This window comes from Dipodomys spectabilis, unplaced genomic scaffold, assembly GCF_019054845.1.
Source record: "Dipodomys spectabilis isolate Male_0828 unplaced genomic scaffold, ASM1905484v1 ptg000671l, whole genome shotgun sequence".
Lineage (NCBI taxonomy): Eukaryota > Metazoa > Chordata > Mammalia > Rodentia > Heteromyidae > Dipodomys > Dipodomys spectabilis.
The window spans coordinates 676,758-700,285 of NW_024871348.1; the positions used below are offsets into that span (position 1 = coordinate 676,758).

General features: G+C 49.1%; 3 protein-coding genes across 3 annotated transcripts; all 3 read left to right on the forward strand.

The window, feature by feature from the left end:
- Positions 1-315: 315 nt before the first annotated feature.
- On the forward strand, positions 316-1,659 carry LOC122101679 (ubl carboxyl-terminal hydrolase 18-like). The gene is made up of 4 exons (XM_042672153.1): positions 316-454; positions 691-770; positions 965-1,111; positions 1,480-1,659. Exons 1-4 carry the CDS (start codon positions 316-318, stop codon positions 1,657-1,659), a joined length of 546 nt encoding a protein of 181 aa, XP_042528087.1.
- Positions 1,660-1,861: 202 nt separating this feature from the next.
- On the forward strand, positions 1,862-4,575 carry LOC122101680 (ubl carboxyl-terminal hydrolase 18-like; the record flags this gene model as incomplete). Its single annotated transcript, XM_042672154.1, has 3 exons — positions 1,862-1,984; positions 2,103-2,273; positions 4,519-4,575. Coding segments are annotated over exons 1-3 (261 nt in total), but the record flags the coding sequence as incomplete, so codon positions are not given.
- A 9,938-nt stretch (positions 4,576-14,513) lies between these two features.
- LOC122101681 (ubl carboxyl-terminal hydrolase 18-like) lies at positions 14,514-22,148 on the forward strand. The gene is made up of 8 exons (XM_042672156.1): positions 14,514-14,652; positions 14,889-14,968; positions 15,163-15,309; positions 15,678-15,773; positions 16,301-16,471; positions 18,731-18,862; positions 19,579-19,628; positions 21,918-22,148. Exons 1-8 carry the CDS (start codon positions 14,514-14,516, stop codon positions 21,961-21,963), a joined length of 861 nt encoding a protein of 286 aa, XP_042528090.1. The 3' UTR covers positions 21,964-22,148.
- The last annotated feature ends 1,380 nt before the right edge of the window (positions 22,149-23,528 follow it).

Genomic DNA, 23,528 nt, shown 5'->3' on the forward strand with positions numbered 1-23,528 from the left:
GAGCGCTAGCCTTGAGCTGAAGAGCTGAGGGACAGCGCCCAGGCCCAGAGTTCAGGCCCCACAACCAGACCCAAAAATAAATAAATAAAAAAAAAAGTACAGCAAAAAAAAAAAGGAGTAATTTTTCTTTCTTTGCTGAGAAGAAATGCCGTCTGGCGCTCCATCTTGTGGTCTGCCCCTCCCTTCAGAGTTCTGGCTTGGCCAGGTGCAAGCTGGGAACAGAGCAGCGGATGGAGCGAGGAGGCGCCGCTCCTGTGCTCTGGAGAGTCCCTGGAGCTGGTCTGTTCTAGGGAATCCAGTGGGGCCAGGCGGGGCATGCCCGGCAGCCCCCGGCCGGCCCGGCAGCATGTGCCCACCTCTCTGCGCCGCTCAGGGAGTTCAGCTCCTGCTCTGGCTTTTCTGTGGCAAGCCTTTCCCCCTCCACAGAGGCTGCCGGTGTACCATACCCTTCAGAGTGCGTAGAGCAGAGCCTTGTTCCCTTCCCGAGGCTTAAGTTTAAGAGGCTCTGTCAAATCCAGCACCAAGAATGCTTCTCCCTTCCTGAGCGCCTGCCATGTGGTACCTCCTGACCTCTTTTGGGAGTTGGGAGAGTCAAAGGCAAGGTGGTGAGTGTTCACGTAGCTAGGGGTCGTGAGGACATGGGACTTCTCCAGCGAACGCACTGATGTGCTGTTACTTTTTTTTAACCAGTGTTTGTCCAGCACGATGCTGCTCAGCTCTACCTCACGTTCTGGAACCTTCTTAAGGATCAAATAGATGATGTGGACTTGGTAAGAGCTGAAGCTGGAATCCCAGGACCTGTAGAGGTCGCTCACCATTGTGCATTTGTAGTAAGGGATCCGTGGAGACCGCTTGCCACGGTTCCTGGTGTCCTTCCCGGTACCTGCCGGGAGCGTCAGGGCTCGTCAGTCCAACAGGTCCAACTGTGGCCATAGCCTCACCCGTCCTTGGCGCCTTCTTGCAGGTAGAGAGGCTGCAGGCCCTGTACACGATCCGGGTGAAGGAGTCCCTGGTTTGCCTCCTCTCTACCAGAGAGAGCAGTAGGAACAGCAGTATGCTGACCCTCTCCCTCCCTCTCTATGACGTGGACGCAAAGCCTCTGAAAACACTGGTGAGAGACTGGGTGAGAAAGGGTCGCCCAGCCATGCCAGTTTCCCCCGCCATGCCAGTTCCCCGTGTCCTTCCACCCGCGGACACTAACAACTCTGTTTCACTTGCACGGCTCTAGGTGGCCAATTTCTTTGAGCAGCAGCAGAAGTTCTATCCTGTTTCTAATTTTCTCACCCTCGTATTAACCAGGGCTCCTTGTGTTTTCTCCTCCAGTGGGTGGAAGATCCTGACAGATGTAGCGCTGGTAGTGGGGTGCTTGGGGGACAGTGGGGGAACCTGCAGCGGAGCTCAGCCCTCCCCTGTGGGGTGGCCGCGTGCCCATGGAAAGGGTCTGCTGACGCGGCCTTTCCCTGCGGCCTCCGCTGGCAGGAGGAGGCCCTGCGCTGTTTTTTCCACCCCAGGGAGTTAGCCAGCAAGAGCAAGTGGTTCTGCGAGGCCTGCGGGACGAAGACGCGCGGAAGCCAGGTGCCCACCCTCAGGTTCAGATGCGTCTCCGGGGCGGGCTGTTGCTGGGCCAAGGCTTCCCAGACACTTCCGGGCCCTTCCTGATGGCGGATGGGGTGGGATGTGGGTGAGGCTAGTTCAGACCCTCGGGCTTCTCATAGACGGGGCTGTGGATGTCGCTTCTTGACCACAGTCTTCCACCAGGAGTGGCAGGTGACGGCATGGGGCTGGGTGGGGGCGGTGGGGTTTCCTTTTTGGTTTTAGAGATGCTCCCTACAGCAGACTCCTAGTTTCTGAGGGCCAGGCACCTCTGCGGAGCCCTGAGCAGCTCACGGCTTTTGTCTGAGGTCCATAGTGCTGTGCCGGCCAAGCGTCCCCTGAGTCTCCGGGGAGAGGAATGGATTCTGCCATGGAAGCCTTCAGCTCCCCAGTGTGTCCCCCGCACCCCTCCCCCTGGGGAGGAGAACCTGCCACCAGGCCCGGCGTTTCTCAGGATCTTCCCGCAAGCGCCTCGGGGCCCCGTCTCACAGTGAGTTTTGCTTTTGCAGGTCTTGAGGATGACGCATCTGCCCCAAACCCTGACCCTTCACCTGATGCGATTCTCCATTCGGAACTCACAGACGGAGAAAGTCTGCCACTTGCTGCACTTCCCTCAGCGCTTGGATCTCAGTCAGGTTCTTCTGGCTGAGCATCAAGACTTCACTGAGGACGCAGAGCAGGTGAGGTGTTCTGGATCGATCCTACCAGACGCGGCGTCCTCCAGGTTCAGCGCTCTTACCCCTCGACTGCTAGATGGCACCGACTGGTGACTCCCCTGGTTCAGGCTCCCCAGGCCCGGGTTAGCGATTTGGTCTTCAGCTCACCTCCACAGTGTGAGGGCTCGGAGCAGCCCGGTGCTGGGTGCGCAGCGCCCCCGGGAGGGGAGCCAGGCGTGGTGAGCTCAGCCTCTGAGCACTGCTCTGTCTGAGGAAGTGTGCCCTCTGCGGGCTAGGCGGGGCCCGCACCGAGGACAGGCTGGCCTCAGGTTGCTGCGAGTCACAGAAGCAAAGGCATATTCAAGGCAGAGGGCTTAAAAACATTTTAAATTCAATTTATTTATTTATTGTTCAGCCAGTATGTTGGCACGTGCCTATCTTCTTTGCGGCTGGGAGACGTAGACCAGAGGGGCATTGGTTCAAGGCCAGTGTGAGCTACACAGTTAAGACCCTGCCTCACAAAGAAAAGAAAGGCTGTTTTTGTTTTTTTCTAAGCATTATTGATTTTAATGACCATGTGGTCCCCCGGGGTCCGTGCTGGGGTTATCATTATAACAATGTCACCACAAGCCTTTGTTGTTCCTAGTGTTAGTTTCTTTAAAGATTCAGGACAAACCTGCCTTCTTTCCAATGTTGACACATGGAAAGTATTTGTGTGTAGGGATTTCAGTGTGGTGCTGTGACGTACGCATGCCGGAGGAATGGTGTCTTGTGGTCTTGGCACTGACTAATGTGTCACGCTGGGCCTGTAGCAAGCACATCGCCATTCACCATCTGAGCCAAGCCGCTGGGCCTTTTTGCTTGAGTTCTGTTATCAGGCAGTGGTTTGTTTTTGTCCAGGCCTGACCTTGGACTGCTCTTCTACCTCTGCCTCTCCAAGGGACAGGCTTCCGGGTGTGCACTTGTGTCTGGCTTGTCTGTTGAGATCGGAGTCTCACTAGCTTTCTGGCCAGGCTGACTTTGTCCACAGCCTTTCTGATCTCCCCCTCTGGAGAACCTGGATTATAGGTGTGCAACCGCACCCATCCTCAAATTTTGGAAAGATTAGCTCAAGCTAGACAACATACTTATCACTTCACCTGTGTCTTTGTGGTGAGCGTATGTAAAAATTCTTGAAAAGCATTTTCCGGTGTGGAACACATCGATACTGTATGACATTGTTCTGAAACTCATTCCTCCCGTCTAACTGGAAGTTTGTGCGCTTTGATCAGCATCTTTCATTACAACCCCTAATAACCACTGTTGGGTTTCTGCTGCTATGGTTTTTTTTTGAAAGAAAGAAATACTCTTGACTAACAAAAAAGTCAGCCCAAACTCTCACTACTAATGTTCCCTTTTCTTTTAAACAGTTTTCTAAGATATTGAGGGAGTGGAAGGAACACTTCATGGACACATGTAGTAGAGACTTTGCGTCTGTAACATTCCTCTTTGTGTCCTACTGTCTTTGTAAGGTTTCTGTCCTGCCATTTCACTGTCCGTTTTCGGGTTCTTTTCTGTCAGCGTTTTGTGGATATTCTAGTTCCATTTCTTCTCCTCACCTTTTTGAATGTCACCTCATATTTCTCACAGTTTCATTAACCTCAAACTGAAGACTTTCAGACTATGTCTTCTGTTCAGATGGTGGCATGTGTCTATCAGCCCATTAATCATAGGAAGCCTGAAGCGGGGGAAATCATGTTCCCGACTTTTGCCTGGGGAAGGACAAAACAGCACAGAACAGAGCTAGGGGTGTGATTCAATGGTAAGGCTCCTGCCTGGCACGCAGGAGGCCCTGGGTTCAAACTGCAACTTCAAAACAAACCAACAAAAACAAAGAAGAAACCAAGGTGAAACAAAAAGTTCACAACCCCTCCCCCCCAAACCAAACCAAAACAAATTCCCTTCCGATAACTTGTCTGCCAATGTTAAAAAACCCTTCTGCATGGTTAACAGAGACCTCCTCAGAGTTCCCACTTGGCAAAAATTGAACATCCCCCACTTACTGGTCGTGCGTCTGGTATAACACAGGCATCACAGTTCTGGTTTGTGATGCTTCTCTTCAACTAGCTGTGAGATTCTGCAGGTCAAGGTCTTTTCTTCGAGCTCCTTGGAAGTGTCAGTGCCGGGCCTAGAGCAGGCAGTAAACAAGTGCCTGGCAAATATGCTTCCTCATTAAAGACCAGGGCTGGGAAAGGAGGGATGGGTCGCTTACAGCCTTGTCCTCTTCCAGCGTGAAGCACAGTATGAACTCTTCGCTGTGATAGCCCACGTAGGGATGGCAGACGTCGGTCATTACTGTGCCTACATTCGGAATCCAGCGGATGGAAGATGGCTCTGCTTCAATGACTCCAATGTTTGTTGGGTGAGAACCATCATCTAAACTTTCCTCCTTCTCTGAATTCTCAGCTCAGAGTTGAAGACGCATTATGGTCTTGTAGTTTGTGTGTAGGAGCTGGGGAGTTTTGTGGTTCAAAGCCATTCTCTAGGTTTATTGCTTTATTTATTTATTTTCTTGCTTTACTTGGGGCTTAGACTCAGGGTCTGGGTGCTGTTCCCCAGCCTCTTTGTGTTCAAGGAGAGTGCTCTACCTACCACTTCGGCCACAGCACCACTTCCGGTTTCTTCTGTATGTGGTACTGAGGAATGGAACCCAGGGCTTCATGCATGCTAGGCGAGCACTCTACCACTGAGCCACCTTCCCAGCCATGGTTTATTGCTTTCTAAGCATCTGTTTGTGTCAGTGTTAGGTTTCTGGTGCTCTTAGCCCCGTACCTTGAAGGTTTATGCTTTGTAGGAAACGTCTGTGGAGCGAGACGTTAAAGATGCAAGGTGTAAAACTCTGGGATAGGTGTAAGCATTTCAAGGTGAGTGGGGACATCACAGAGGGTCTCAGGATGCACGGCGTTGTGTCACCAGATGCTCTGATGCTGTGTGGTCGCCAGGGTGGGCTTCTCCATTCTCTGCAGGAGTCTAACAGGGCACATTACAGTGTCCCCTGTTCTGTCAACACGTAATAGCAGCTGCCAACCAGCTGCTGATGTCTGTGATGTTCTTCCAGGTATCCTGGGAAGATGTCCAGTGTACCTATGGAAATCATCACTACCCCTGGTAAGAGAAGTACTTGGGGGAGTGGGGTCCACTGGGTTCTTGGAGCTTTATGAAATCTGCACGGATGAACTATTGCCTTTATCCGAGAGTCCCCACTGACTACCATTCAGCCTCATCTTTCAGCAGTCATCCCTGGCACCACACTTCCCTCAGAATTTAGACTTAAGTAAAGCACTGGCATAAGTCCCAATACCATGTCCATCATCTTCTGTAACTGTGTACCTGTATTTTCTGGTCTCTATGACCCTGTCCTAATTTATCTTCTGAGCAAGTGCCTAGTGGTGTTTTGATAATCACGGTCTCTCCTACTGCGCAAAGCCTTTAATGATGGGCCCCAGCGGATTGGCGGGGCTATCTTATCAGTACCGCGCTAACCGATTGCACCGCTGGAGCTCCAAAGGCAGGGCTATCTTATTTGCTTTCGTTGCTTTTTGAGCAGGTCTCCTTTATTACACTTCAAAATGTTTTTTGATTTTGCGACTTTTCCCCTCACACCAGACCATGTGCTCTTTTTTTTTTTTTTTTTTTGGTGCTGGTTCTTGGGTTTGAAGTCTAGGCCTAGGCATTGAGCTTTTTCACTCAAGGCTAGTGCTCGATCACATGAACCACAACTCCACGGCCTGCTTTTGTGTGGTTAATTTGAGATAAGAGTATCAAAGACTTTTCTGCTCTGCTGGCTTTGAACCTGAATTCTCTGATCTAAGCCTCCTGAATAACAAGGGTTACAAGTGTGAGCCAGTGGTGCCCAGAAGACCAGGGGCCAGGACCACTCTTCTCTTTCTCAGTAGGCATCAGGACATGATACTGACGTAGTCATTAACCTAGAGAGAAAAGCTGGATAAAGTTAAGGCAGAGATTTTTATATGTACTGGAGGTGGAAATGGAACTGACAGTGTAGGTACTGGAGGTGGTATGGGGGTGACAGTGTAGGTAGTGGAGCTGGTATGGGGGTGACAGTGTAGGTACTGGAGGTGATGTGGGGGTGACAGTGTAAGTACTGGAGGTGGTATGGGGGTGACAGTGTAGGTAGTGGAGGTGGTATGAGTGTGACAGTGTAGGTAGTGGAGGTGGTATTGGGGTGACAGTGTAGGTACTGGAGGTGATATGGGGGTGACAGTGTAGTTACTGGAGGTGGTATTGGGGTGACAGTGTAGGTACTGGAGGTGATATGGGGGTGACAGTGTAGGTACTGGAGGTGATATGGGGGTCACAGTGTAGGTAGTGGAGGTGGTATTGAGGTGACAGTGTAGGTAATGGAGGTGGTATTGGGGTGACAGTGTAGGTAGTGGAGGTGGTATTGAGGTGACAGTGTAGGTAGTGGAGGTGGTATTGGGGTGACAGTGTAGGTACTGGAGGTGGTATGGGCGTGACAGTGTAGGTACTGGAGGTGGTATTGGGGGTGATGGTGCTTGTACCAGGTGATATTCAGCTACATCAGAGGTTTGATTTCATAATTAATGGATTAGGTGGAGCTTATGTTTGATATCTTCCTTTTACCTACTTTTCATATTTTCCTTTTATTTATTCTCAACATTTCTCTTAGGTGCCTGTTCTTAGCCAATTTTTGGTTATTCATTCCCCTGTGATTTAGAATAGGGGTTAGCAAACTTTCTCTGTAGAAGTTAGAGAGAAAGTACTTAGGGTTTTGGAGCATAGCTTCTGTAGCTGTTACTCAGCTTTGCCCTTGCAACATGCAGGGTGCCACAGACAGCACGTGAATGAATGAATGTAAGTGGCCATGTTCCAATTAAGTTTATTTGCAAAAAACTGGGTTGGAGTTGGCTTATAGTCCCATAATATGTCTGTCCCTGGTCCTTTCCTCCTTCCTTCCTTCCTTCCTTCCTTCCTTCCTTCCTTCCTTCCTTCCTTCCTTTCTTCCTTCCTTGTTTTCCTTCCTTCCTTGCTTCCTTCCTTCCTTCCTTCCTTTCTTCCTTTCTTTCTTCTAGTCCTGGGTATGAACTCAGGGCCTGGGTGCTATCCCTGAGCCTCTTTGTATTCAAGATTAATGCTGTACCACTCGAACCACAGTGCTACTTCCAGCTTTTTCTGAGTATTTTATTGGAGATAAGAGTCTCACAGACTTTTCTGTCCAGGCTGCCTTTGAACCATGACCCTCAGATCTCAGCCTCCTGAGTAGCTAGGATCACAGGCATGAGCCGTTAGCACCATGCTGTCCATGATTTGTATGTTAGCTAATAAGAACTTACAGGTTAGTTTCCCAAGTCACTATTTTCTTTCCCTTTGATGAGACGGACAGGTTAGGTAGATGAAGGTTTGCTTCATTATCCTGGAAATTTGGTCCTATTGTGAATCAATAATATATCCCCTCAACTAGGCACTGGTAGCTCACTCCTGTCATCCTAGCTACTGAGGAGGCTGAGATCTGAGGATTGCGGATCAAAGCCAGCCTGGGCAGGAAAATGTTTGTGACTCTTATCTCTAAGTAACTGGCTACAGAAAACTAGAAGTGGCTTTATGGCTCAAGTGGTAGAGCCCTCGCCTTGAGCTGGGACAGTGCCCAGGCCCAGAATTCAAGTCCCACAACCCACCCAAAAATACATACAGCCTTTCATTGTAAATGTTTCATTTTGCTATGCTGATAAATTTCTCTTTATAGGCAGGAAACTGCATATCTTCTGGTTTACATGAAGATTAGAGGTTAATGGATATACTCTAAACCTTCAGAGACTGACAAATTCATTTCTTTTCCTGTCATTGGATCTGCTGAGTCTTCTAGGAGATTCTACAATGAGGAAAAACATAAAAACTGTAATAATTTAAGTCTTAAGTTATAACCATGAATGGGTACTGGTGTGGTTTGGATGTGGTTTGTCTCCAAAGGTCCTGTGACAGAGGCCTGGTCCCTTGTCTAGCAATGTTGTGGGGCAGAATCTTTTGAGAGCTGAGGCTTGTGCAGGGCATCTGTGGCTCATGCTTGAAATTCTAGCTACTCAGGAGGCTTTGAGAGTTCAAATCCAGATAGGGCAGAAAAAGCCTTGAGACTTACCTTCCATTGACAACGGAAACAAAAGCTGGAAGTATAGCCATTGCTCAAGTGCTAATGTGCCGGCTCGAGTGAAAAAGCTCAAGGATGGACTGCACCTAAGCCCCGCGTTCAAGGCCCAGTAGTGCCCATGAACTATTTCAGCTAGGCCCCCGTCTCCCTACGTTTCCAGAGCCCTTGAAAATGTCCCACACCTGGAGAGTAAGCATTCAACACAGGAGCCTGTGTAGGAAATTCTTATCCAAACCATAACTCTTGTGAATGAGGCACAATAAGTAAATAAAGTTATTTCTTTCAAAAGGAGTGTAGTGTGCAGCTTAATGGGGTAATTAAACACATATGCTGCTAACGACTTGTGCTATAAATATATAGCTGTGAAAGCAAAGGCCACTGGATCTTTTCAAGAAGTTGCGCTCCTCGGGACCCGGGCTGCGGCGAACACTAATGCCCAGCAGAGGGCGCTCTGGGCCTGTGCGCTGTCCTCATCAGGACCCGGGGTGCGGTGAGCACTGATGCCCACCAGAGGGCGCCCTAGGCTTGCACACTGTCCTCTCATCAGGACTCGGGGTGCAGTGGGTCCCGATTCCCACCAGAGGGCATACTAGGCATATGTGCACTGGCCTCCTGGCCTCAGGACCTGTGGCATAGAAGACATGCAGAGGCCACGTCCTATGGACTATGAGTCCCGGCACCCTGAAGCTGAGAAAGCGCACAGGTGAAGTGGTTCTGTCTGACTCCATTCTGGGAAAATGATCAGAGTCGGATTTAGAGTTGCTTCAAATAAAACACAAAATGAAATGGATACCATGGATGTATTACAGTAACAACTAGGACCTGAAATATATATATATATATTGGTCCCCTCGTGGGGCCTGAACTCTGGGCCTGGGCGCCGTCCCTCAGCTCTTCAGCTCAAGGCTAGCGCTCTACCACTTGAGCCACAGCGCCACTTCCGGGTTTTTGCTTTTTGCTTATGTGGTGCTGGGGTATCGAACCCAGGGCCTCAGGCATGCAAGGCAAGCGCTCTACCACTGAGCCACCTTCCCAGCCCCTGATCTATTAACCTCTAGTACATTGCAGTGCACATTGAAAAGTTCCACAAAATGTAAAATGCTTTTATGGGGATATGTGAGGACTGGTTTTTAGTGTTAACATCCTCCCTGTCTTAAATGATACTTAACTAGATGATAATGATTAGCTATAACTGATTTATACTATAAAGGATTTAAACATACATAAGGGTCTAGGGTTGCTATGACACACCACTGCAGACTGGGTTGTTTAGAGATCTGTGTTCATAGCTCTGAAGTTTAGCAGCATGGAATAAGTGTCTTCTGGGCCACATTCCCTCAGGAGGTACAAGGCACTGTGAGTTCTAGGTCTTCTCTCAGCTTCTGAGCCTGTGAGAGCAGAGTGACGTCTCTGCAGAGGATCATCCCTGGGTGCATTTCTGGGACCCGATTTCCCCCTTTTAGGGGCACAATAACAACAGGAACTGGAGTTGATCTCCTGCCAAAAGCCCATTTCCATGTAAGGTCACATTCCCAGGTATTGGGTGATGAGAGCATGCATACATGAACTTTGGGAACACAACCCATTACAATGTTCCTGCCTCTGCTGGGCAGCCTCTACCTCCATATTTTACCTCCCTATTGCTGGGGCTCCTCTGGAGCCCCATCTCCTTCCTGGCACCCAGCAGATCACTGCTGGCCCTGACTGCTGGCTTGAGCTGACACTGAGAATTCACTGAGAGCTGGTGTAGGGCAAAGGGTCTCCTAGACTGTTAAGGTCCCAGACTGTGTGAGGAAAACTATGCCGAGAAGTTGACCCTTTACTAAAAACAAAGAGAGGCCATGAAGGGAGACCTTAAAACCTATTTCACATGGAATTCCCCCCTATGTCATACCCTGCCCAATTAGAACGGTGCCTGCCGTGCAACGTTGTGCATTCCACCCCGTGATCGATTGCCTCCTGCTTCAAGGGAGTCGATGCCTCGGTGTGCACATTGCGCATCCTCCTGTAGCTATCTCTGTAATAAAGCTCCCGTAGCTGTCTTTGTAACAGCCCCCAGCTTCAAGGATGCAGGGCCTATAACATCATGTTTCCAGAATATACAAACCCCAAGAGTAAGAATATCCACTTGCTTTGTGTGGGGACCCCAAATTTGCCCGCCAATGCAAGCCAGAATGATAGGTTAGTTCAAACAGTTCCTAGGAGTCGGACTGTAACCCACCAGCCACGGACATAAACATGCAACCCTTATGTGGTTTTACAATCCCGTTGGCCACCTGTGCGTGGCCAGGCGTGGATGTTGCCTTTAAAAACCCTAGCTTGTGGGTTGTTCGGGGTCGCAGTTTCAGCTCCCGAGTCTGTGCTGCGTCCCTGGCCGGTTAGCTCTCCACTTCCCCAAGAAAGTCATCTTTTTAAGTGAGGCTGTCTGAACAGTGGACTTTTTTCCCCGTAACACTGGGACAAGACTGCTCTGGGGTTGGGACACTACAGTTTGCAGCAGGACCAAACAGAGGCTGGTCTGTCTCTGGCACTGAGGCTTTGGGACACTTCATCAGGGCTTCAAGTTTTACAGGGTCCTGGGCAGAAGTAGCTGCAGCTACAGGCTAGGAGGAGGAGTGGAGCACTGCAGGGGTGGGGCAGGAGCAGGAAGTGAGCGGTCCAGGGGCGGGGCTGGTGGGACGCCAAGGGTCTTGGGGACAGTGTGCATACCTAGAGCACCATCTGGTAGGAAGCAGTGGTCACTGCACCTCTCTGGTCCTGAGATGAGGAAGATCATGTGCAGGCCTAGAGCACCATCTGGTGGGAAACATTGGTCACTGCATCCCCTGGACCTGAGAAGAGGAGGATCATGTACACAGCTAGACCACCATCTGGTGGGAATCAGCGCTCACCGCACCCCTTGGTCTTGAGGAAAGGAGGACGGTGAGCATGCCTAGAGCACCCTCTGGTGGGAAACAGCCCTCATTGCACCCCTGGTCCTGAGAAGACGAGCAAGGTGCTCACCTGTCTAGCGTGCCCTCCGGTGGGAATCAGCTATCACCGCACCCTAGGTGCTGAGGAGAGGAGGACAGTGTGCAAGCCTAGAGCACCCTCTTGTGGGAATCAGTGCTCACTGCATCCTCTGGTTTTGTGGGCGGAGCAGAGCAAGAAGTGAGCAGTGCAGGGGTGGGCTTGTGGGAGGATCTGGGGTCCTGAGGAGGACAGTACACACACCTAGAGCACCATCAGGTGGGAATTAGTGAACACTGCATACCTGGCCAGGACAAGAGGAGCACAGTGTGCACACCTAGAGCGCCCTCTGGTCAGAATCAGGGCTCACTGCCCCCTCTGGTCCTGAGAAGGACAGTGTACATACCCAGAGCGCCGTCTTGTGGGTATCAGTGTTCATTGCACTCTCTGGTCCTGAGAAGAACAGTGCACACACCCAGAGCGCCCTCTGGTGGGAATCATTCTTGAAAGCAGCCATCAATTAAGAAAGCGTTAACGCTCAACACTTCACTCTACTTTATCCACTGCAGCCCCTGGTCCTGAGAAGGACCGTGCACACACCCAGAGCGCCCTCTGGTGGGAATCAGTGCAGACTGCACCCTCTAGTCTTGTGGGAGGAGCAGAGCATGGAAGTGAGGGGTCCAGGGGCGGGGCTTGTGTAGGGGCAGAGAATGATAGGGGTGGGGCAAGAATGAGTCCAGAGGCGGGGCTTGTGGGGAGGCAGAGCACAGGAGGGGTGTGGCAAAGGAGAAGTGAGTGGTGTATGCATGTCAGTCAGGGTACATATTAGGGTGTGTGATGGGGTATATGTTAGGGTACATGCATGTGTCAGGTTACACATTTGGGATACACGTAAGACGGTTACCTGGATGGTTTGGACAATGTATTAGAATTTAGAGTATTTATTAGGGTATGTGCTACGTTTAGGGTAAATGTGAAGTTGTAGTTTGTTAGGGTACATTCAGGGTACAGGTACAATTTACAGAGTATGTGAATGGGTACTTGTTACCATATGGGTTCGTGTCCAGAGCATGTTTTTTGTATTACAGTATATTGGGAATCTGTTAGGTTTAACATACATGTGAAAGTGATGGCACATATTAGGGTATGTGTTTGAGTCCATGTCCATGTATGTGTTAGAGTTAGGGCACTTGATAGGGGATTTGTTAGGGTTACGGTACATGCTAGAGTGTGTGTTAGTTAGGGCACATATTAGGGTATGTATTAGAGTTAGCATACTTCACAGGGGATTCGTTAGGGTGAAGGTACATGTTAGGATATGGTTGAGTCACATGTTAGGGTACATTAATTTTTTTAAGTATGTGTCAAGGTACCTGGGGTATATGTAAAGGTCAGAGTTAGAGTATGTTAGGGTACATTCAGGGTACATGTAAGGTTCCTGTATGCTTTATAGAATATGTGTTAGGGTATTTGTTATTATATGCGTGTCTAGAGTATGTTTAATGTGTTAGAGTACTATTGGGAAATCTGTTGGGGTTCAAAGACATGTTAAAGTCAGGCCACATATTAGGGTGTACATTGGGTTACTTTAAGGTACAAGTTTGAGTGTATTTAAGGGTATTTGCATGGTTTTGAATAAGTGTTAGGGTCCTTGTTAGGGTATGAGTTAGTGTTTAGAGTACATGTTAGCAAACAGGGTATGTTTTGTGCACATGCTAGGGTACATGTATGACTTGAAGTACATGTTAGAGTACTTGTTAGGATACATGTAAATGTTTAGAGTGTGTGTTACAGTATGTGTTTGGGTATGTGTTAAGGTTACAGTTATGGTTTGGGTTAGGCAACATGTTAGGAAGTATGTTGGGATAAGTTTAGGGTACTTGTTAGGGTATATGTAAGCTTTACAGTACATGATAATGGTTAGGGTCTGTGTTAACCAGTAGGGTACATGTTAGAGCATTTGTTAGGGTTTGGCTTAGAGTTAAGGTATGTATTATGGTATGTTTGGGGTACATGCTAGTTTACCTAACTATAAGAGTACTTGCATGTATTAGAGTGCATGTAAGAGTCATTGTTACCACACATTTTAGCGTTTAGAGTGTATGTTATGGCATGTGTGTGAGTTAGAATGAAGTTTATGGTATATGTCAGGGTTCGTGTTAGAGTTAGGGTATGTGTTAGGGTTAAAGTATACGCTATAGTGTATATTAGGGTTATGGTTTGGGTTAATTAAGGGCACGTGTTTGGGTATGCGGTAAGGTGAATTTGAGGTAGATGATAGGGTGTACGTAAATGTGCCTGTATGGTTTACAGTACTTGTTAGGGTACTTGATAGAATGTGACACTGTTTACTATATTTGTTAGGGTACTTGTTAGGGTATGCGGTACAGTTTAGGGTTTTAGAGTAAGGTATGTGTTAGGATAACTGATAGGGTACATGTTGGAGCATGTGCTAGGGTTGGGGGTTAGGGTCAGAGTCAGGGTCATTGTCAGTGTTAGGATTTTATCAATCTGGTGAGGTTAGGGCTAGCATTTGGATTATGGGAATAGGTCAGGCTTAAGGTCAGGAAAGGGTGTAGGGAAAATATGGTAGACAAAGGGTGAGGTTGGGGATGCACTTGAGGAAATGTTAGAGTAAGGGTCCAGGAAAGGTTTAGGGTTAGGGAATGTGTGAGGAAGAACTCTGTGGAATGGGTTGGGGTTATGGATATGGTATGAATATGGAGGCTCAGTGGTACAGCGCTTGCCTTGCATGCCTGAGGCCCTGGGTTCGATTCCTCAGCATCACAGAAGCAAAAAGAAAAAAAGCCGGAAGTGGCGCTGTGGCTCAAGTGGTAGAGCGCTAGCCTTGAGCTGAAGAGCTGAGGGACAGCGCCCAGGCCCAGAGTTCAGGCCCCACAACCAGACCCAAAAATAAATAAATAAAAAAAAAAGTACAGCAAAAAAAAAAAGGAGTAATTTTTCTTTCTTTGCTGAGAAGAAATGCCGTCTGGCGCTCCATCTTGTGGTCTGCCCCTCCCTTCAGAGTTCTGGCTTGGCCAGGTGCAAGCTGGGAACAGAGCAGCGGATGGAGCGAGGAGGCGCCGCTCCTGTGCTCTGGAGAGTCCCTGGAGCTGGTCTGTTCTAGGGAATCCAGTGGGGCCAGGCGGGGCATGCCCGGCAGCCCCCGGCCGGCCCGGCAGCATGTGCCCACCTCTCTGCGCCGCTCAGGGAGTTCAGCTCCTGCTCTGGCTTTTCTGTGGCAAGCCTTTCCCCCTCCACAGAGGCTGCCGGTGTACCATACCCTTCAGAGTGCGTAGAGCAGAGCCTTGTTCCCTTCCCGAGGCTTAAGTTTAAGAGGCTCTGTCAAATCCAGCACCAAGAATGCTTCTCCCTTCCTGAGCGCCTGCCATGTGGTACCTCCTGACCTCTTTTGGGAGTTGGGAGAGTCAAAGGCAAGGTGGTGAGTGTTCACGTAGCTAGGGGTCGTGAGGACATGGGACTTCTCCAGCGAACGCACTGATGTGCTGTTACTTTTTTTTAACCAGTGTTTGTCCAGCACGATGCTGCTCAGCTCTACCTCACGTTCTGGAACCTTCTTAAGGATCAAATAGATGATGTGGACTTGGTAAGAGCTGAAGCTGGAATCCCAGGACCTGTAGAGGTCGCTCACCATTGTGCATTTGTAGTAAGGGATCCGTGGAGACCGCTTGCCACGGTTCCTGGTGTCCTTCCCGGTACCTGCCGGGAGCGTCAGGGCTCGTCAGTCCAACAGGTCCAACTGTGGCCATAGCCTCACCCGTCCTTGGCGCCTTCTTGCAGGTAGAGAGGCTGCAGGCCCTGTACACGATCCGGGTGAAGGAGTCCCTGGTTTGCCTCCTCTCTACCAGAGAGAGCAGTAGGAACAGCAGTATGCTGACCCTCTCCCTCCCTCTCTATGACGTGGACGCAAAGCCTCTGAAAACACTGGTGAGAGACTGGGTGAGAAAGGGTCGCCCAGCCATGCCAGTTTCCCCCGCCATGCCAGTTCCCCGTGTCCTTCCACCCGCGGACACTAACAACTCTGTTTCACTTGCACGGCTCTAGGTGGCCAATTTCTTTGAGCAGCAGCAGAAGTTCTATCCTGTTTCTAATTTTCTCACCCTCGTATTAACCAGGGCTCCTTGTGTTTTCTCCTCCAGTGGGTGGAAGATCCTGACAGATGTAGCGCTGGTAGTGGGGTGCTTGGGGGACAGTGGGGGAACCTGCAGCGGAGCTCAGCCCTCCCCTGTGGGGTGGCCGCGTGCCCATGGAAAGGGTCTGCTGACGCGGCCTTTCCCTGCGGCCTCCGCTGGCAGGAGGAGGCCCTGCGCTGTTTTTTCCACCCCAGGGAGTTAGCCAGCAAGAGCAAGTGGTTCTGCGAGGCCTGCGGGACGAAGACGCGCGGAAGCCAGGTGCCCACCCTCAGGTTCAGATGCGTCTCCGGGGCGGGCTGTTGCTGGGCCAAGGCTTCCCAGACACTTCCGGGCCCTTCCTGATGGCGGATGGGGTGGGATGTGGGTGAGGCTAGTTCAGACCCTCGGGCTTCTCATAGACGGGGCTGTGGATGTCGCTTCTTGACCACAGTCTTCCACCAGGAGTGGCAGGTGACGGCATGGGGCTGGGTGGGGGCGGTGGGGTTTCCTCTTTGGTTTTAGAGATGCTCCCTACAGCAGACTCCTAGTTTCTGAGGGCCAGGCACCTCTGCGGAGCCCTGAGCAGCTCACGGCTTTTGTCTGAGGTCCATAGTGCTGTGCCGGCCAAGCGTCCCCTGAGTCTCCGGGGAGAGGAATGGATTCTGCCATGGAAGCCTTCAGCTCCCCAGTGTGTCCCCCGCACCCCTCCCCCTGGGGAGGAGAACCTGCCACCAGGCCCGGCGTTTCTCAGGATCTTCCCGCAAGCGCCTCGGGGCCCCGTCTCACAGTGAGTTTTGCTTTTGCAGGTCTTGAGGATGACGCATCTGCCCCAAACCCTGACCCTTCACCTGATGCGATTCTCCATTCGGAACTCACAGACGGAGAAAGTCTGCCACTTGCTGCACTTCCCTCAGCGCTTGGATCTCAGTCAGGTTCTTCTGGCTGAGCATCAAGACTTCACTGAGGACGCAGAGCAGGTGAGGTGTTCTGGATCGATCCTACCAGACGCGGCGTCCTCCAGGTTCAGCGCTCTTACCCCTCGACTGCTAGATGGCACCGACTGGTGAATCCCCTGGTTCAGGCTCCCCAGGCCCGGGTTAGCGATTTGGTCTTCAGCTCACCTCCACAGTGTGAGGGCTCGGAGCAGCCCTGTGCTGGGTGCGCAGCGCCCCCGGGAGGGGAGCCAGGCGTGGTGAGCTCAGCCTCTGAGCACTGCTCTGTCTGAGGAAGTGTGCCCTCTGCGGGCTAGGCGGGGCCCGCACCGAGGACAGGCTGGCCTCAGGTTGCTGCGAGTCACAGAAGCAAAGGCATATTCAAGGCAGAGGGCTTAAAAGCATTTTAAATTCAATTTATTTATTTATTTTTCAGCCAGTATGTTGGCACGTGCCTATCTTCTTTGCGGCCGGGAGACGTAGACCAGAGGGGCATTGGTTCAAGGCCAGTGTGAGCTACACAGTTAAGACCCTGCCTCACAAATAAAAGAAAGGCTGTTTTTGTTTTTTTCTAAGCATTATTGATTTTAATGACCATGTGGTCCCCCGGGGTCCGTGCTGGGGTTATCATTATAACAATGTCACCACAAGCCTTTGCTGTTCCTAGTGTTAGTTTCTTTAAAGACTCAGAACAAACCTGCCTTATTTCCAATGTTGACACATGGAAAGTATTTGTGTGTAGGGATTTCAGTGTGGTGCTGTGACGTATGCATGCCGGAGGAATGGTGTCTTGTGGTCTTGGCACTGACTAATGTGTCACGCTGGGCCTGTAGCAAGCACATCGCCATTCACCATCTGAGCCAAGCCACTGGGCCTTTTTGCTTGAGTTCTGTTATCAGGCAGTGGTTTGTTTTTGTCCAGGCCTGACCTTGGGCTGCTCTTCTACCTCTGCCTCTCCCAGGGACAGGCTTCCGGGTGTGCACTTGTGTCTGGCTTGTCTGTTGAGATCGGAGTCTCACTAGCTTTCTGGCCAGGCTGACTTTGTCCACAGCCTTTCTGATCTCCCCATCTGGAGAACCTGGATTATAGGTGTGCAACCGCACCCATCCTCAAATTTTGGAAAGATTAGCTCAAGCTAGACAACATACTTATCACTTCACCTGTGTCTTTGTGGTGAGCGTATGTAAAAATTCTTTAAAAGCATTTTCCGGTGTGGAACACATTATAATTACGATACTGTATGACATTGTTCTGAAACCTATTCTTCCCGTTTAACTGGAAGTTTGTGCGCTTTGATCACCATCTTTCATTACAACCCCTAATAACCACTGTTGGGTTTCTGCTGCTATGTTTTTATTTGAAAGAAAGAAATACTCTTGACTAACAAAAAAGTCAGCCCAAACTCTCACTACTAATGTTCCCTTTTCTTTTAAACAGTTTTCTAAGATTTTGAGGGAGTGGAAGGAACACTTCATGCACACATGTAGTAGAGACTTTGCGTCTGCAACATTCCTCTTCGTGTCCTACTGTTTTTGTAAGGTTTCTGTCCTGCCATTTCACTGTCCGTTTTCGGGTTCTTTTCTGTCACCGTTTTGTGGATATTCTAGTTCCATTTCTTCTCCTCACCTTTTTGAATGTCACCTCATATTTCTCACAGTTTCATTAACCTCAAATTGAAGACTTTCAGACTATGTCTTCTGTTCAGATGGTGGCATTTGTCTATCAGCCCATTAATCATAGGAAGCCTGAAGCGGGGGAAATCATGTTCCCGACATTTGCCTGGGGAAGGAAAAAACAGCACAAAACAGAGCTAGAGGCGTGATTCAATGGTAAGGCTCCTGCCTGGCACGCAGGAGGCCCTGGGTTCAAACTGCAACTTCCAAAACAAACCAACAAAAACAAAGAAGAAACCAAGGTGAAACAAAAAGTTCACAACCCCTCCCCCCCCAAACCAAACCAAAACAAATTCCCTTCCGATAACTTGTCTGCCAATGTTAAAAAACCCTTCTGCACTGTTAACAGAGACCTCCTCAGAGTTCCCACTTGGCAAAAATTGAACATCCCCCACTTACTGGTCGTGCGTCTGATATAACACAGGCATCACAGTTCTGGTTTGTGATGCTTCTCTTCAACTAGCTGTGAGATTCTGCAGGTCAAGGTCTTTTCTTCGAGCTCCTTGGAAATGTCAGTGCCGGGCCTAGAGCAGGCAGTAAACAAGTGCCTGGCAAATATGCTTCCTCATTAAAGACCATACCAGGGCTGGGAAAGGAGGGATGGGTCGCTTACAGCCTTGTCCTCTTCCAGCGTGAAGCACAGTATGAACTCTTCGCTGTGATAGCCCACGTAGGGATGGCAGACTTCGGTCATTACTGTGCCTACATTCGGAATCCAGCGGATGGAAGATGGCTCTGCTTCAATGACTCCAATGTTTGTTGGGTGAGAACCATCATCTAAACTTTCCTCCTTCTCTGAATTAGCCACCTTCAATAAATTCTCAGCTCAGAGTTGAAGACGCATTATGGTCTTGTAGTTTGTGTGTAGGAGCTGGGGAGTTTTGTGGTTCAAAGCCATTCTCTAGGTTTATTGCTTTATTTATTTATTTTCTTGCTTGTCTTGGGGCTTAGACTCAGGGTCTGGGTGCTGTTCCCCAGCCTCTTTGTGTTCAAGGAGAGTGCTCTACCTACCACTTGGGCCACAGCGCCACTTCCGGCTTTTTCTGTGTATGTGGTACTGAGGAATGGAACCCAGGGCTTCATGCATGCTAGGCGAGCACTCTACCACTGAGCCACCTTCCCAGCCATGGTTTATTGCTTTCTAAGCATCTGTTTGTGTCAGTGTTAGGTTTCTGGTGCTCTTAGCCCCGTACCTTGAAGGTTTATGCTTTGTAGGAAACGTCTGTGGAGCGAGACGTTAAAGATGCAAGGTGTAAAACTCTGGGGTAGGTGTAAGCATTTCAAGGTGAGTGGGGACATCACAGAGGGTCTCAGGATGCACGGCGTTGTGTCACCAGATGCTCTGATGCTGTGTGGTCGCCAGGGTGGGCTTCTCCATTCTCTGCAGGAGTCTAACAGGGCACATTACAGTGTCCCCTGTTCTGTCCACACGTAATAGCAGCTGCCAACCAGCTGCTGATGTGTGTGATGTTCTTCCAGGTGTCCTGGGAAGACGTCCAGTGTACCTATGGAAATCATCACTACCGCTGGTAAGAGAAGCACTTGGGGGAATGGAGTCCACTGGGTTCTTGGAGCTTTATGAAATCTGCACGGATGAACTATTGCCTTTATCCTAGAGTCCCCACTGACTACCATTCAGCCTCATCTTTTAGCAGTCATCCATGGCACCACACTTCCCTCAGAATTTAGACTTAAGTAAAGCACTGGCATAAGTCCCAATACCATGTCCATCATCTTCTGTAACTGTGTACCTGTATTTTCTGGTCTCTATGACCCTGTCCTAATTTATCTTCTGAGCAAGTGCCTAGTGGTGTTTTGATAATCACGGTCTTTGTACTGGGCAAATCCTTTACTGATGGGCCCCAGCGGATTGGCGGGGCTATCTTATCAGTACCGTGCTAACCGATTGCACCGCTGGAGCTCCAAAGGCAGGGCTATCTTATTTGCTTTCGTTGCTTTTTGAGCAGGCCTCCTTTATTACACTTCAAAATGTTTTTTGATTTTGCGACTTTTCCCCTCACACCAGACCATGTGCTCTTTTTTTTTTTTTTTTTTTTGGTGCTGGTTCTTGGGTTTGAAGTCTAGTCCTAGGCATTGAGCTTTTTCACTCAAGGCTAGTGCTCGATCACATGAACCACAACTCCACGGCCTGCTTTTGTGTGGTTAATTTGAGATAAGAGTATCAAAGACTTTTCTGCTCTGCTGGCTTTGAACCTGAATTCTCCGATCGAAGCCTCCTGAATAACAAGGGTTACAAGTGTGAGCCAGTGGTGCCCAGAAGAGCAGGGGCCAGGACCACTCTTCTCTTTCTCAGTAAGCATCAGGACATGATACTGACGTAGTCATTAACCTAGAGAGAAAAGCTGGATAAAGTTAAGGCAGAGATTTTTATATGTACTGGAGGTGGAAATGGAACTGACGGTGTAGGTAGTGGAGGTGGTATTGAGGTGACAGTGTAGGTACTGGAGGTGGTATGGGGGTGACAGTGTAGGTAGTGGAGGTGGTATTGGGGTGACAGTGTAGGTAGTGGTGGTGGTATTGAGGTGACAGTGTAGGTACTGGAGGTGGTATGGGGGTGACAGTGTAGGTAGTGGAGGTGGTATTGGGGGTGATGGTGCTTATACCAGGTGATATTCAGCTACATCAGAGGTTTGATTTCATAATTAATGGATTAGGTGGAGCTTATGTTTGATATCTTCCTTTTACCTACTTTTCATATTTTCCTTTTATTTATTCTCAACATTTCTCTTAGGTGCCTGTTCTTAGCCAATTTTTGGTTATTCATTCCCCTGTGATTTAGAATAGGGGTTAGCAAACTTTCTCTGTAGAACTTAGAGAGAAAGTACTTAGGGTTTTGGAGCATAGCTATTGTAGCTGTTACTCAGCTTTGCCCTTGCAACATGCAGGGTGCCACAGACAGCACGTGAATGAATGAATGTAAGTGGCCATGTTCCAATTAAGTTTATTTACAAAAAACAGGGTTGGAGTTGGCTTATAGTCCCATAATATGTCTGTCCCTGGTCCTTTCCTCCTTCCTTCCTTCCTTCCTTCCTTCCTTCCTTCCTTCCTTCCTTCCTTCCTTCCTTCCTTGTTTTCCTTCCTTCCTTGCTTCCTTCCTTCCTTCCTTTCTTCCTTTCTTTCTTCTAGTCCTGGGTATGAACTCAGGGCCTGGGTGCTATCCCTGAGCCTCTTTGTATTCAAGATTAATGCTGTACCACTCGAACCACAGTGCTACTTCCAGCTTTTTCTGAGTATTTTATTGGAGATAAGAGTCTCACAGACTTTTCTGTCCAGGCTGCCTTTGAACCATGACCCTCAGATCTCAGCCTCCTGAGTAGCTAGGATCACAGGCATGAGCCGTTAGCACCATGCTGTCCATGATTTGTATGTTAGCTAATAAGAACTTACAGGTTAGTTTCCCAAGTCACTATTTTCTTTCCCTTTGATGAGACGGACAGGTTAGGTAGATGAAGGTTTGCTTCATTATCCTGGAAATTTGGTCCTATTGTGAATCAATAATATATCCCCTCAACTAGGCACTGGTAGCTCACTCCTGTCATCCTAGCTACTGAGGAGGCTGAGATCTGAGGATTGCGGATCAAAGCCAGCCTGGGCAGGAAAATGTTTGTGACTCTTATCTCTAAGTAACTGGCTACAGAAAACTAGAAGTGGCTTTATGGCTCAAGTGGTAGAGCCCTCGCCTTGAGCTGGGACAGTGCCCAGGCCCAGAATTCAAGTCCCACAACCCACCCAAAAATACATACAGCCTTTCATTGTAAATGTTTCATTTTGCTATGCTGATAAATTTCTCTTTATAGGCAGGAAACTGCATATCTTCTGGTTTACATGAAGATTAGAGGTTAATGGATATACTCTAAACCTTCAGAGACTGACAAATTCATTTCTTTTCCTGTCATTGGATCTGCTGAGTCTTCTAGGAGATTCTACAATGAGGAAAAACATAAAAACTGTAATAATTTAAGTCTTAAGTTATAACCATGAATGGTTACTGGTGTGGTTTGGATGTGGTTTGTCTCCAAAGGTCCTGTGACAGAGACCTGGTCCCTTGTCTAGCAATGTTGTGGGGCAGAATCTTTTGAGAGCTGAGGCTTGTGCAGGGCATCTGTGGCTTATGCTTGAAATTCTAGCTACTCAGGAGGCTTTGAGAGTTCAAATCCAGATAGGGCAGAAAAAGCCTTGAGACTTACCTTCCATTGACAACTGAAACAAAAGCTGGAAGTATAGCCATTGCTCAAGTGCTAATGTGCCGGCTCGAGTGAAAAAGCTCAAGGATGGACTGCACCTAAGCCCCGCGTTCAAGGCCCAGTAGTGCCCATGAACTATTTCAGCTAGGCCCCCGTCTCCCTAAGTTTCCAGAGCCCTTGAAAATGTACCACACCTGGAGAGTAAGCATTCAACACAGGAGCCTGTGTAGGAAATTCTTATCCAAACCATAACTCTTGTGAATGAGGCACAATAAGTAAATAAAGTTATTTCTTTCAAAAGGAGTGTAGTGTGCAGCTTAATGGGGTAATTAAACACATATGCTGCTAACGAATTGTGCTATAAATATATAGCTGTGAAAGCAAAGGCCACTGGATCTTTTCAAGAAGTTGCGCTCCTCGGGACCCGGGCTGCGGTGAACACTAATGCCCAGCAGAGGGCGCTCTGGGCCTGTGCGCTGTCCTCATCAGGACCCGGGGTGCGGTGAGCACTGATGCCCACCAGAGGGCGCCCTAGGCTTGCACACTGTCCTCTCATCAGGACTCGGGGTGCAGTGGGTCCCGATTCCCACCAGAGGGCATACTAGGCGTATGTGCACTGGCCTCCTGGCCTCAGGACCTGTGGCATAGAAGACATGCAGAGGCCACGTCCTATGGACTATGAGTCCCGGCACCCTGAAGCTGAGAAAGCGCACAGGTGAAGTGGTTCTGTCTGACTCCATTCTGGGAAAATGATCAGAGTCGGATTTAGAGTTGCTTCAAATAAAACACAAAATGAAATGGATACCATGGATGTATTACAGTAACAACTAGGACCAGAAATATATATATATATTGGTCCCCTTGTGGGGCCTGAACTCTGGGCCTGGGCGCCATCCCTCAGCTCTTCGGCTCAAGGCTAGTGCTCTACCACTTGAGCCACAGCGCCACTTCCGGCTTTTTGCTTTTTGCTTATGTGGTGCTGGGGAATCGAACCCAGGGCCTCAGGCATGCAAGGCAAGCGTTCTACCACTGAGCCACCTTCCCAGCCCCTGATCTATTAAGCTCTAGTACATTGCAGTGCACATTGAAAAGTTCCACAAAATGTAAAATGCTTTTATGGGGATATGTGAGGACTGGTTTTTAGTGTTAACATCCTCCCTGTCTTAAATGATACTTAACTAGATGATAATGATTAGCTATAACTGATTTATACTATAAAGGATT

Bases quoted from the DNA above. Each gene is read 5' to 3' on its own strand.
- LOC122101679 (XM_042672153.1), top strand. From the start codon at position 316: ATGCCCGGCAGCCCCCGGCCGGCCCGGCAGCATGTGCCCACCTCTCTG. The intron at 455-690 runs GTGCGTAGAGCA...TTTTTTAACCAG, and splicing joins GGTGTACCATACCCTTCAGA to TGTTTGTCCAGCACGATGCT. The intron at 771-964 runs GTAAGAGCTGAA...GCCTTCTTGCAG, and splicing joins AAATAGATGATGTGGACTTG to GTAGAGAGGCTGCAGGCCCT.
- LOC122101681 (XM_042672156.1), top strand. From the start codon at position 14,514: ATGCCCGGCAGCCCCCGGCCGGCCCGGCAGCATGTGCCCACCTCTCTG. The intron at 14,969-15,162 runs GTAAGAGCTGAA...GCCTTCTTGCAG, and splicing joins AAATAGATGATGTGGACTTG to GTAGAGAGGCTGCAGGCCCT. The intron at 15,774-16,300 runs GTGCCCACCCTC...TTGCTTTTGCAG, and splicing joins CGAAGACGCGCGGAAGCCAG to GTCTTGAGGATGACGCATCT.